General features: G+C 33.1%; 1 protein-coding gene across 1 annotated transcript; it reads right to left on the bottom strand.

The window, feature by feature from the left end:
• Nucleotides 1-957: 957 nt before the first annotated feature.
• LOC124440440 lies at nucleotides 958-13,285 on the bottom strand. Its single transcript, XM_046990835.1, is given in 13 exon segments — nucleotides 958-1,176; nucleotides 5,590-5,654; nucleotides 5,657-5,677; nucleotides 5,680-5,793; nucleotides 5,796-6,101; nucleotides 6,498-6,640; nucleotides 7,259-7,427; nucleotides 7,705-7,826; nucleotides 8,225-8,529; nucleotides 9,476-9,690; nucleotides 10,971-11,121; nucleotides 11,926-12,040; nucleotides 12,858-13,285. Coding segments are annotated over 13 exon segments (2,331 nt in total). The 5' UTR covers nucleotides 13,244-13,285.
• Nucleotides 13,286-13,904: the final 619 nt, after the last annotated feature.

Raw genomic sequence — 13,904 nt, forward strand, 5'->3', positions numbered from 1 at the left:
AACGCCGACCCGATTGTGTAAAGTAAAGGGCGGTTTGCTGAGTGGAAAATAGTGCTAACCAGGTTTCGCTTGCGGTTTCGAGAAATCGACTTTTTGACCCAGAATGCTTTGCGCTTTCACAATATGGTGACTGCAAGGAATGAAAAAATATAATTCTTCGACAATACAAACATTGAAGCCATCCTTTTTCAAATAATATGAAGGATGCGAAATATATACGCACAAAAGACAAAGCTACGCCACAACATAATGCATGATGTGATATATACTTTTAAATTCCTATATGAAACTGAAAGCAAGAAATATCATTGATATTTTGACTTTGTTGTTTACAAATTTTTAAAGCTTCCTTTGTCTGAGAGATTATAGTACTGCAATTTGGCATTTAAGAGGACTTAGCTTTTATGCTTTTGCAAAAAGTACTTGTAACGCTACTATCTTGTCGGTATTTAATAAAACAACTTAAAATGTTTCTTAAATGTGTGATCAATTAAATGGCCGGTGGCCCGATCCAAACACTGGGAATATTGCTCGAATTAAGAAACCGTAAAACTCACTCGCCCTCGGCATATTTTTTCCCGCACTCTTTCATTTTTTGATCGGATCATCAAAACGGAAATCACTTGATCACCAGAGCACGAGAATACGCCTAAGCAGGCGTCTTGTTTTATAAAATTAGAATCCAAACTAGAGAAAACAGCTTTTAAAAAGGACTAAATTTTATTGAAATTTGGGTGTTTTTTACGCTATTTTTATGATGTTTTGTCAATACTTGCGCTATATTTCATACAATCAATATAAACCAATCTACAATTCAAATTGTACTATTGAAAATCTTATTCAAATGCCATGAAAATAGCAGTACTATGATAAAAAAAATTGAATGTAAGTTAAAAAAAATATATTATGTTTTTTTATGAGCGCAAACAAACTATTATTCTCAAATATACTGTTGTTTTATCCTCCATAATGTCTTGAATTATCAGCGACTATAGAAACAATTTCCAAATAACTCAGTAAAATCGTATAAATGATGAAATTCGTTTTTCGTAAAAATTGTCGTCTTCTCATATAATCTAAATCACTCTTCACATGAAAGACGACGGCGTAGTCGACCCAGATTGCCTCGGTCAACTCACGTCGTCTTAGACGTTGCGTCCTCAAATCTAAATCTATCTATTTATAATTTAAGACAACCTTAAACATTTTTTATACAATTTTTATTGGTTTATATATTTCAGATTTAACTGAATCACTTACTGTTTCTCATGTGTTAAGAGCAAACCATACATGGGCTTCATGGCAAATAAGGATTATCTGGTTCCCTTAACTAACATGCGATGCTCTAGTACTCAACTATCTCGGGGTATCGGGATGCATGGACCGAAAACGGGATTTTTTTGTTTTCCAAATTAGTATTTTTTGTTTACAAGAATTCTTCTCATAAAAGAGACACTAAAAAATCCAAGGATACTGCAAAGGTTCAAGCAATTTCTGCTTTCTGCCATAATGTAAACCAACTCTAAGCATGTTTATACGTTTTTCACTTGTTACCTTTTACAATGTAACTTTTTCATGACTCTCTAGTGATGAACAAGAGCCTTCTTTTAAAATATAACTCTTTCATCATGAACGAAAGCATCCATGAGCTTCATGGAAAAAGGGATTATCTACTATTTTATAATAATTTTTACAATGATAGCATTTAATAAGCCAAAAAATTTGCATCGTCTAAATTTTACCTCGCTTTCAACCCTTATGTTATAAAATTTTGATTCATTTTGAATTGTAAATTTCTTTTTACATTAAAATATTTTTATGATTCAATCTAGAAAGTAACTTCACTTCTCGAGTAATTTTGCGATTAAACAGTACTCCTTTCGGATTTAAAGGACTTCATGGCATGTAATTTGCATTTTGTACTAAGAAACCACCCTACCAAAGAATATCCAGATCCGTTTTTAGCTGCATTAAGCGAAGAAAATTGCACGTCATAGAATTTTTTAACTGTTATTTTTATGATATTTATGATTCGATGAAACTCATAACTGCCTTTTAATCAATTAACACATATTTATGATAAGACAATGTTTTATGTTATTATTTAGCACCATCATAATTTTATACATTTAATATAGGTACAAATTACAATTCCATTTTTACGTGTATAACTTGTAAATGAATCTGAAAAGTTAGTTTTAGGGAGATTTCTTCCATCAAGAATAATAATAGTGATTAGTGGTTATAAGACAGCAAAAGCAACATGTAATAAAAATAACAGTTTAAAAATTTGTATAGCTTGCTTTTTTGCGCTATATGCAGCTGGAATCCGTCCTGGATACTTTTAAGTCACGCCTTAAAGGACCGTAACAATTCTTACAAAACGTCATTAGCACGACAACATGCCAGTATCCAACTTTCCTTCGATTGCTATGCTTTTTTCTAACCCCAAATGTTTAATACTTACTATTTATTGCCACTATTCTAAATATACAAGATCCATTACCAGCCGACAATTCTTTACTAGTGTAAAGCGTTACCAAAGGAACTACTTTATTCCTCAAGTTTATACTTCACCAATCAATTCGCTATACCGGTCAGAAGTTATGGACTTGTAGCGTACGATTCTCTACTATGAAGTAGACTTGTCTCGTTTGCAAGGAGGAGGAGTGGAAGGATTTTACTTACTAATTCACGATTTCCTTAATTAGGGTAAGAAAAGTAAGATTAAGGTGTTTACATGTTTGTTAAAACCATTTACTTTGTTAAGGTGTTTAGCAAATTGCTACTTGCATTAAGTTTGGTCACCTTAATATTCTGTAGAACCTGTATTAAGCCGTCGCCCTTGGGAATTTCTCGTGTGACCGCTTAATACAGGTTGACCGCCAAATACAGGTCTTCAGGAAAATCACCAGACGGGCTACATGTAATATTTCATATATACAACTAAAGTTGAACGAATCGGTATTGTTCCTTAACATGCATGCCAAATAACAACACCACATAAAGCATTTTTTTCTTAGTTTGAACTGGAAATTAAAAATAGTATACATAGAAATGTCACTGCTCAAACTGCTGAAAAGTAATCAATGGCAAGTGTGTCAACAGAGAAGGTGGTTATAACTTATGAATTCCTTGCGTATATCCCTTCTTGGAGATATGTTTTCTAATCAATGGCTGAAGGGACGTAAGATAAGTTTAAGTTGCTGGTGTAATTCGTCCACACAAACAGAAAATATTGTTGGCTCTTTTGAGTCATTACGGAAGATAAATACAATATAAGCGACATGTTCCAGAAAAAATATTTAATTATATATTTTATTATGGGGTGTTTTTACTTAACCTGACTGTTTTAATACAGTTTCAAAACAATGAAAAATTAAGTTTGCGACTTTGGAAAAGGTGACCTCGTCCGCTTAATAGAGGTGATCGTTAAATAAAGGTCACTTTAATAATATTTATATTATGAAATTTTCGGGACTTTGCCATATGACCGCTTAACACAGGGTGACCCCTAATACGGTGCCGCTTAATACAGGTTTTACAATAATACAGTGATAGTTTATACACTTGTGAGCCGTTTATATATAAATATTACAAACATGACACCTGTAAAACGTCGACGTGTCATGAACTTACCTCCTCGATCAGGCTATCTGTAAAACAAGGAATGGGGAATCGGGGAATGGAATGGAGGAATAAGAAAACGCGGAATGAGAAAAATTGCATCATGCTTTCAAGATTATAATTATGCTGTCAAGATTAAAATTACATGCTGTCAAGATTAAAATTACATGCTGTCAAGATTAAAATTACATGCTTTCAAGATTAAAATTACATGCTGTCAAGATTGAAATTACATGCTGCGAAGATTATTCGAGGAGTTTAAGTAAACATGCGCTGAGCATTTTGCGGAAGTTTTCAAAGAAAATAGCTTTCACATACTTAATTTTTTTATTTATATATTTACATTTATTTAAACACGGTAGTATCTCAAGTTGGATCCTAAAATACAACTACATATAAAAAATAAAAAGTTGATTTTCAGATAGCCGTGCAATAAAATAAAGTTAAAAAGGATACTACATCTAGGCATAAAATAAAAAAATTACCAAAAAAAACAAAGTATGAGCTACATAAAAATAAAAATATTAAATCTATAAAGTTTATGTATACAATGGATATTTTCTTTTGTCTTCAATGTTATTCCAAGCCTCTGCACCTCTATATGCAAAGCTACGTTTTAAATACTTCTGTATCCGAATCAATCGGCCATAAAACTTTTCAGAAGGCATTAAATATGTGATATTTCTTAAAGTTTCGTTGAAAAAGGTTAATTCTATAATGTGGTTTGCACTTTTATAGGAAATTTAAATGTCTTTATAAATTACAATGTATTCGCGCATTTAATAAATGCGACAAGTTTGTTTAATATTATGTACATTCTCTGATGATGGCTTTGGAATAAAGTTTGTTTAAAATAAACATGTTTCAAAATCTCGTGATGGCTATCTGTAAACTATGAATTGGACGTCGGAATCGAAGACATTGTAATCAAGGACATTGTAATCGGAACATTGTAATTGGGGACATTGTAATCAGGGAGGTTAGCTCATGATACGTCGACGTTATAGAGGTGCCATGTTTGTAATATATTATTTATAGTATTTTACAGTTTGTAATATTAAATATACACTCGCTCTTAGAGAATATTAAGCTGACCAAACTTAATGCGAGTAGTAATTTGTGAAACACCTTAATGTTGTCTTTCTTTCACTAAGGCAATCATAAAATAGTAAGTAAAATCCTTCCACCTCCTCCTTGCAAACGAGACAAGTCTACTTAATAGTTGAGAGTATTACGCTACAAGTCCATGACTTCTGACCGGTATAGCGGAGTGACCGGTGAAGTATAAACTTGAGGAATACAGTAGTTCCTTTTGTAACGCTTTACACATTTGAATGTTTCAATAGTAAAATTGCTTTTGGTTTTTTAGTATGGTGCGAGGATGGCATCAAAAAATTGCCGTATTTATTAAACCCACTAAAACCGATGTTTCCTAAGACCTTTTTTGACCAGTGCTATACTTATAGTGAAGATTGAGATGGCTTCTAAATTAAACAGCAAAATAGACGCATTCCATATAAAACACATTGTGCATACAAGTTATTTACTTTATAAACACTCCGAAATATTCCAACTCCAATAAACACACCTAAGGTAGGTTAAAAAAAGTTAAATTTACTTAATAATGATCACATGTAGAAAGCAACAACTTTATATACACTTTTCATTTTCATCCAGCCAATATTTTGCTATCAGCACTTTTAGTACCATAAGTAATAATATTGAGAAGTTATTGAAAAGTAAAATTCTACTAAATGAAGCTCTGTTCCTCCCCTTACTTTACCTTATTGCCTCTTCTGCAAAGTAGATGTCCTGTTATCCTATTTTAACCTCCATATTATCAAGTCATTTATATAGAAATAGCGTCGAAAAGTTAGGTATAAAAAAGCGTAAATGTTAAATTTACAGTAAAATGACTCGTTGTTATATTTTCCTCGAATTTTTAGCAGTTCTATAAAATACCAAGTAAGAAGTCATATCGATGTACCCAGGCGAATATTTAGGATTGGGGTCAGTTCCATTGAAAATCCAAAATATCTAATGGAGTTTTACTACTTAATTTGACTTTGCTTGTAATATCTTTAACCAAAGGTACGACCTCTTGGCCTGGGCACCAACCATCGCGACCATATAACCAAGTTCCATGCTCATTTGGCTCCACACCCTTTGGACGCGCAGAGCACAACCCAATGCACTTGCAGCATTCCTAAAAACTATTACAGTTGGAGATGCATTATTTACGACAAAATGATGCGAGGTCACACAGAACTCTGCACATCCATTGTTGTCCTTTCCATGACCAGTGATAATGGCGATCAATTTCACTTGTTTGCTCCAGCTGGGAGGTGTGAATGAGATTTCGTTATACTTTAAGTTGTATTCCTTATCAAATTTCCCTCCAGTGTAAAGCTTCAGTATTTTTTGAGGAATAAGATTTTCTGTATATCGTCTTTTGCTGTATCCGTGTTCGTCATCTGAAGGGAATAAATGGCAGTCACAAATAATATAAGACAACAAGACAATAAACAGACATATTGACATCAAATATTTAAAACTATAAAAAAAATTGCTAAACACATCGAGACTATATTAATTTACTCTAATAAACAATTAACGGTAATCCTATACTAGTGAATGTTAAACATGCCTCTTAAGCTAAACAATATTTTTAGTTATTTATAAACCTAATGTCATAGTTTTCTAATTCGGGAGGAAACGACGACATGCATGTGAACACAATGACAAAATTTGTCAATATATTAGTAGCTAAACACAATCTCACGGAAACTTGACCGTGCTATTGGTCTATGGTCTTACTCCAATTGTGTCAAGAAACCTGCTACGGATACTTCTGTTTCTGGTTGAATTACCTGAGATATGATCAGAAAAACGAATATTAAGTGACGGTACCCAAGCCTTTTCCCAAGGAACTGTCTTCATTGTGAATGTGCATGTCTTGTCGGTGAAGAGCGGCAGAAGTGGAGTAATTGGTGTTAACCATCTTCCAACAGACCTATACAAAAAGTATAATTCTTAACTGTCATGCATGTAATTTCAATTCCATTTTATTTTCATATATGAATTTTCACGACTCGCTATGCTGTTACATCATTTGAGGAAGGAAGCTCATTAATATATACATTTTCTGCACAATCAGTGTCTGCTGAAAATAAGATTATTACAGTTTATAAAATGAATTCATAAATTGTGAGTCCCGAGCCCTTATAAAAATGCATTTTCATGGGTGAACACTCACCCTAATGTATATTTTTTATCAAGCAAATGACAACTATATGAAATATAACATATAGGGTTTTTTGTTCGCTTATTTTAGGGAACATTTTTATTCCTGCATGCTCAAGCCTTATCCTATCTTAACAATAACATAAATATTGAAGTGAGCCCTATGGCAAGCTTTAAAGAATCTATAGATAAAAATTTATCAGTGAAAACGAATTTTCATGAAACTAACAGCTTCCTTTCCTCGTTGAATCTCATTTTACTTATAAAACGTTAAAAATACATTCTAATGTAGATAAACAAAATTGATGCAGTTTGATCTCTTTGGTATATAAACGTTATCGGATATCATCCATAATGTATGTAATACCTAGCACAATGTATCAAGTACCTAGCATAAGGTGAAATCCAACGACCTAACTCTGAACCACAAAGATTACTTTTGTCTTGACAACACACTGTCAGATGAATCACGTGGTCCCATCGTGGACATGACGAGTCGTAACTCTCTGGACAACGAAGTGACATATCCAACTCAACATTACGATATTCGAAAATATCTACACAAATAAAAAAATTTTTAAATGTACATGTTGAATATCTGTCTCTCTTTAATTTGAAATTACACAGCAAAGATGAAAGGTTTTCAAAATGCAATAAACCAAAACGTTTTGTTGCAGTTCAAATGAAGAGCTATATTCTTTAAAATAATTTTATTTTTGTGATTCTGTAATAATCTACTTACTCTAATCTCTTCTCCATATCAAAAATATTAATCATTTTAAATTGTAGAGTGTTGACTTTTTATACAGCATATAATTTTAATAAATTCTTTACCTTTAGGAAGTAGAATTTTCCTTGTTGCTCCATGACTTCCTTGCATTATTGTATGGTTGAAAACAGAAATGATTTTTGCATGACCTCTGGTGTTCTTGTGTAGATCAGATTTATACTGAAACCTGCAAAAACATTTTTACTTGAAAATCATCAATTTTATTGTCTGATATACAGGCCTCATCTATTCTTGCACTATTTTGCTTGTAAAATGAGAAGCCCACTTTAATTGGCTAAACGAAAGTGCATTATTGATTTTGTTAGAATAAAAATGACCTATTGTTGATATTTCAAGTGAAAACAACGTTACATTTCAATGTTGCTACAACATGCCCATATACGGTATTAAATGTGAATGGAGTTGCAACATTGCTACAACGTACTCAGATACAACATCAGATGTGAATGTTATTACAACATTTCTGCAACTCGTTCAGATACAACATCAAATGCAAATGATGCTGCAACATTTTGCAATGTACACATAAAAAGAAAAATATTTTGAAAAAGCATGCATGCTCACCATTGTGCCTCGTAAGCAAGAAAATGTAATGAAGGATACAGGAAATTTCCAACTTCCGCTAGCTTTCCTTGATTGTCGATGGCAAAAAAGAAATTATCCTGAACTGTCATTTGTAGCTCAACAAATAAGTCTTCATTTTTCATAATTTTTCTCGCAATTTCACCATCCTTGAACGAAATCATGGCTGCTGAAGCACCAAGAAGGTGAAAGCATTCTTCTTGTTTGCATTTGATCTCTCTTATAGGTTCGTTTTCCAAAGCGTAAACCAAGACAAAATGTATTCCAATTTTTGCGGCGTTTTGGATCTACATTATACATAAAGATTGACAGAATATGTAGTTGATAAAATACATTGTGTGCACTTCCTTTAAACGATGAAATGTCTAAATTTGTGAAATCCTATCAAGAATAAAATTTTTCTTCGGCAGTCATTACTATAAGGCTTTTCTATAAACGTTTTAGAAATCATTCCTGCAAAAACATCTAAATACTCTTAGCAGACCCCACTACTGACTTGAAATAATCCATATCTTCTCCCACTACCGACTTGAATAATTCCATTTTTTATCCCATTATACTGACTTGAATTGTTCCATTACTTCTCCTACTACTGAGTTAAAAGATTTCATTATTTCTACCACTACTTCCTTGAAATACTCCATTTTTTCTCTCCCAATACTGTCTTGCAATACTCTATTTTTTTCTCCCAGTATAGTCTTGCAATACTTCATTTGTTCCACCACTACTGCCTTGAAATACTCCATTTTTTTTTCTCTCAATGCTGTCTTGCAATACTTCATTTGTTCCACCACTACTGCCTTGAAATACTCCATTTTTTTCTCTCAATGCTGTCTTGCAATACTTCATTTGTTCCACCACTACTGCCTTGAAATACTCCATTTTTTTCTCCCAATGCTGTCTTGCAATACTTCATTCGTTCCACCACTATTGACTTGAAATATTTCATTTTTCTCACACTGCCTAATATTCCCTCCCACTACTGCCTTGCAAATTGTTATACTTCATAAAATCTCCTATTAACAACGAATTGCATTCCATTGCATGTATGTGCTTTTCAACTGCCAGTAATCAACACGGACAATACTGAGTAAATATTTGTAATTCGTTATTTCTTCTTCCGCTGACAAACTTTATTTAATATAATATTTGGTGTTATTAACTTGTAAGTGAATAGAGATCTTAACCAATTTAAATTAAAGTGTTGTGCTGTTGATACAGATCAGTTTTTCAATTTGTTACATAAACCTTTTCGAATGTCGAGCATTTGCCATTGCTTGGGATCAGAGCAACTTCTTTAAAGGCTGTTTTGATATGTTTTTTCCCTGGCAAACATGGATTTTTCACATATCGTAAGCGATGTTTTTGACGTTTCAATAATGGATGAAATGGTATGGGTTGCCAATCATACCTAGCCGAAAGTCGAGGAAAAACACGCTGAATCTCTCCTGAACGAGAAAAGGTTGTTATTAAAAAATTGACTTGCCGAAAATTATTTTGCATTCCAATAATCAACAGCTGAATTTTCATGAACTGTTGATTTACACACTGTTCCTATAACTATTTTATACATATATCGGTAAGGAACATAAAATAAGCTCAAATCTAAAATTTAAATGATGTTCCAACTTTTGTCTTTTCGTCCGAGTTTTAGGCCCCGTCCACACGTATACGTTTTTATTTGAAAACGCAACTTTTCGTTTAAGTGGTCCGTCCACACTTATCCGATACTAGCACCTAATGAAAACGCAACTATTCAAAACACCTTCAAGAGTGGAACTTTTAAAAACGCAACATTATCGTACGTGTGGACAGATAAAAACGGAACTTTTGAAAACGCTTACGTCACATATAATGGTCAGCGCTTTTGAGTGAATCAAAAGCATTTTATCAGCTATAATTTTAGGTTTTATAGCAAGCCTTATAGCGTTTATCCAAGCGTAGTGCTTTCCAGTATCTAAATGAATTTTACAAACGGCTACAAAATATTCCATTAGCATCGCAGCCTTTTTATCATAGGCAGATAAAACGTCGTCAATGCCTTCGAAGACGGCGTTTTTGGATAAGACCTGGACGTGCCAGCGCTTGGAGGGAAAACTTTGTCCGTAGAACAGTGATTGAAGAAGAATGGAAGTGATCGAACCCAATTTGATGTTTGTTTACAAGCTCAGCTTAACACTTTGCATGTGCCATGAGCCGAAGCATATATTTCAACTATCATGCAATAATTCTTTCAATATGCATAGTTAATTTTTCTTAGAAATACATGGTAGTTCTTTTGTTGTAATGCACGACCAGTGCCTTAAGTAGGCCTATTTTACAACTATGTCCTTCAAAAGAGCAGTGGAGCACACGAGTCTGAGCGTATTGAGTTAAAAAAAAGGGTTGGGAATGAAATAGCTTAACGGCAAAGCGACAGAAATCTTTCAAATAAAACAAGCAAAACGCATCACAATTACATGAAATACCAAAATTGACATCATAGAATTGTCAACTTCAACGTCATGTTTCTAAGTGAAACATTTCATTCAAATTATTTGCCTATCGATAATTTATTTCATAATTCCTGATACATTTTTTGGGCGATTAGCAATTTTTAAAATATGACCACTCTTTTGGCCAGTTTTAGTTAAAAATTTATATGTAGTTTGTACTAAAGGTTTCTTAAAAAAATGAAAAATCAATGACGAAACTTTTAGAAAAGCAGAACACTATCAATAATTTATACCTTTGCTATTTTTTAAAACCACTTGTGACAGTCCACAATTTGTACCAAGACAAGGCCATCTAGCCATAACAAGTGGAATCCAGTTACCAAACTCATAAAGAGGATACGTTGCAAAGTGAAATTTGCTCTTCCAATTTATCAATTCTTGATCCTAAAAATAATTATTGATGTACAGATTAATTATTTGTTCAATGCCATTTATACAGAGTAATAAGATGAATAGTGTGTCTTTATTCCTTATTAAAGTTTGGTTAGGTTGAATTGAATGAGCGCAATCAATTAAATCTCAAATATAGCTAAAGATTTGAAATGAGTGCAGAAAAGATGGTCAAAATCACAGTGGAAGTCACTAAAAAAGGCATCGCTTTTATCAACAAGACAAAGGCTTGAGTTTTGAAAACCCTAAGAAGTTCGATCTTCTTCCACACATTTTTGAAAAGCAAATAACACGCAAAAACCTCTTCTTCGATTGACTTCCGCTATTTTTTGAGTTGGTGAGTCATCTAAGGCCGTTGCTAAAACGTTAATTGGGGTTGTGGTGTATATTCTGATATATATTCAGTTGCGCCCGACGGATTTCTTTCACTTTCAAAATATAACCATCGGGCACGAATGAATATAAGATATTCACTGTCCCATGGACTCATTCCGGACTTTTATTATAACACGCAATAAATATGATTGGAATGTGGAATCCATGCAGCTATTGTCAATTTTGCAGGAATCACTTCTGCAGTAGTTTCTTCAACATAACAGAGAAGATGCTTACAACAACAACGATTATATGGAAATCACTAAAAACCAACGCAAGATTTATTGCAGTATTTGGTCTAAATAAAATATAACCCACCTCTTTATTTTTGTAAAATCCATGGCTTGCATTTTTGTCTTTCGAGTAATTCTTTTTTAAATATTTTTTATTCATCTTCATAGATTTTTTCTTTCGAATGTTTTTATTAAAAGCAGGTTGCATTATATATTTTTTCTTCTTTAAAGATCGTCGGAACAAGATTCTTACATCTGGCGTGCCCGGGTCCCCTTTCAGGAGTGTTGATTCTCCAGAAAAAATTCTAAAAATTGAATAGTATTGTTGTTTTTGGGCAGCTTTGTGCTGAGTTTCAAAGTACTCAACTATAAATCGTTAACTAATCAGCAACAGCAGGGGATAACACAGAAGATCAGTCTGTTATATATGTTCTGTGTGATTAAATACAATGATAAATACAAAATACAAAGTGTCCCAACAGGTTCTACTTCATACATATATATCTGTAAGTTTGAAAATTGGTAATCTAGGCATTTAATACATGAAATGACTTTTTATTGAGCTTTCGACCAGTTGCTTCGAGCCTTCATCAGAATGAGTTATGAATTATTTATTTACACGTGCTTTTAGTTTGTAGAGGTTTAAAGCGCGTCTAATTGGATTAGCGGGTGGATTAATGTAATTGGTAAAATTGTTTTTATTTTTTTTCGCAGTGATAGCTATCTATATGTTGTTCGGCAAGTCGTGGAACTAATATTAATTTTGCAACTCGCTCAACTAAATTATCAGAGATGGCAATGCAAATTTACATCAAAAGTCAAAGATTTCAAAGGGACCACTCTCTTAGAATTTTGCTCTATGAGCTAATGGATTTGTCCCTCGAAATCTTTATTCTATTTCAGTAGCCACAGTCAGAACAAATTTTCACATCTTGTTTAGATAGTTCAGCTCGTAAAATGATTGTTTTTTAGTGTCGCTAATTATTAATTACTCAGCAGTTTGGGAGAATTTACTGGTTTCGTGCGTTTTATTGCTAGAAACCTGTTTAAAATTGTCTTGATGGCTTCTAACAATCGATTTTCTAAATTTCTCCCATCAAAACACTTAATATGCATACTTACTTATCTTTTTTCGATTTATGCAGGCTTTCCATTTCGGCGTAGATTTTGTGTTGCATCCATCTGACATCGTCTAACGCGGTGTCAGATTGTGACAAAAAAACATACTGCGTATTGCGCGGAGAACGTTCCAGTAATCTTCTCACAGAACCATCTTCTGTCCATAGAGCTTTCAGAAATGCGGAGTGCTTATTGAATGCACAAAATATGATCGGATCCGAGTCTCTGGTATCATTTAACGCTTTTTCTTTGTACATGAACTTACCATGTAAAGTTTGTATCATAAAGGAAGGTGCGCTATCACCTGGTTTATATTGTGAAAAACAGAATATACTTTGAACGTATAAGAAAACTGCCAGTAAATTTAGTTTTCCTTTCAGCATCATCATGTAATATTAAATTCTTAACAAATAAAGCCTGGGGAATTTTCAATAGTGTGGTCAGAGTTCTACTGTATATTCTCTCAAACAAAATAGCAACAGGTCTTTTTGCAGTTGACAGGTTTCATGAAACATCATCGACTTATTTTATATCTTGTTGATTGTTCGAAATCATAATAGTAGGAGCATAAGTAGATTTGGGGGAAATGCTAAATAATGTTGGCATAACAAACTGGTGAATCTCCAAATTTTAGTTCTGTTATATGAAAATTTAAAACATTAATTTCACTGCTAATTTATTTGCAAGTCAATCGTTTTTACTTTGAACGATACAAGAAAATTAGCATAGCTGGATTAAATAAGCAGTTAGGCAACGCTCTACCCCATGTAAATACGTTCAGTAGCAATTTATTTGTTTACTTGTTTGGTTTCATGAGTTACATCGAGAACTTTGCCAACAGGTCATGACTCATGAGTATGTGATTATTTATGTTACTTTTAATGTTAATGTTTACAAATTTATACTATAAGTCATTTCGTTTTATTTGCTTTATTTTCCAAGACTTCTTGTCACCAGCCATTTAAGTTCAACAAATGCAAATCTTTTATTAGCACACTACTTGGGACGTAGGAGCTTGGGAACACAAAGCATCGCCGCCCAATGTTCAAC

This window comes from Xenia sp. Carnegie-2017, unplaced genomic scaffold (genome assembly GCF_021976095.1).
Source record: "Xenia sp. Carnegie-2017 unplaced genomic scaffold, XeniaSp_v1 HiC_scaffold_2, whole genome shotgun sequence".
Lineage (NCBI taxonomy): Eukaryota > Metazoa > Cnidaria > Anthozoa > Malacalcyonacea > Xeniidae > Xenia > Xenia sp. Carnegie-2017.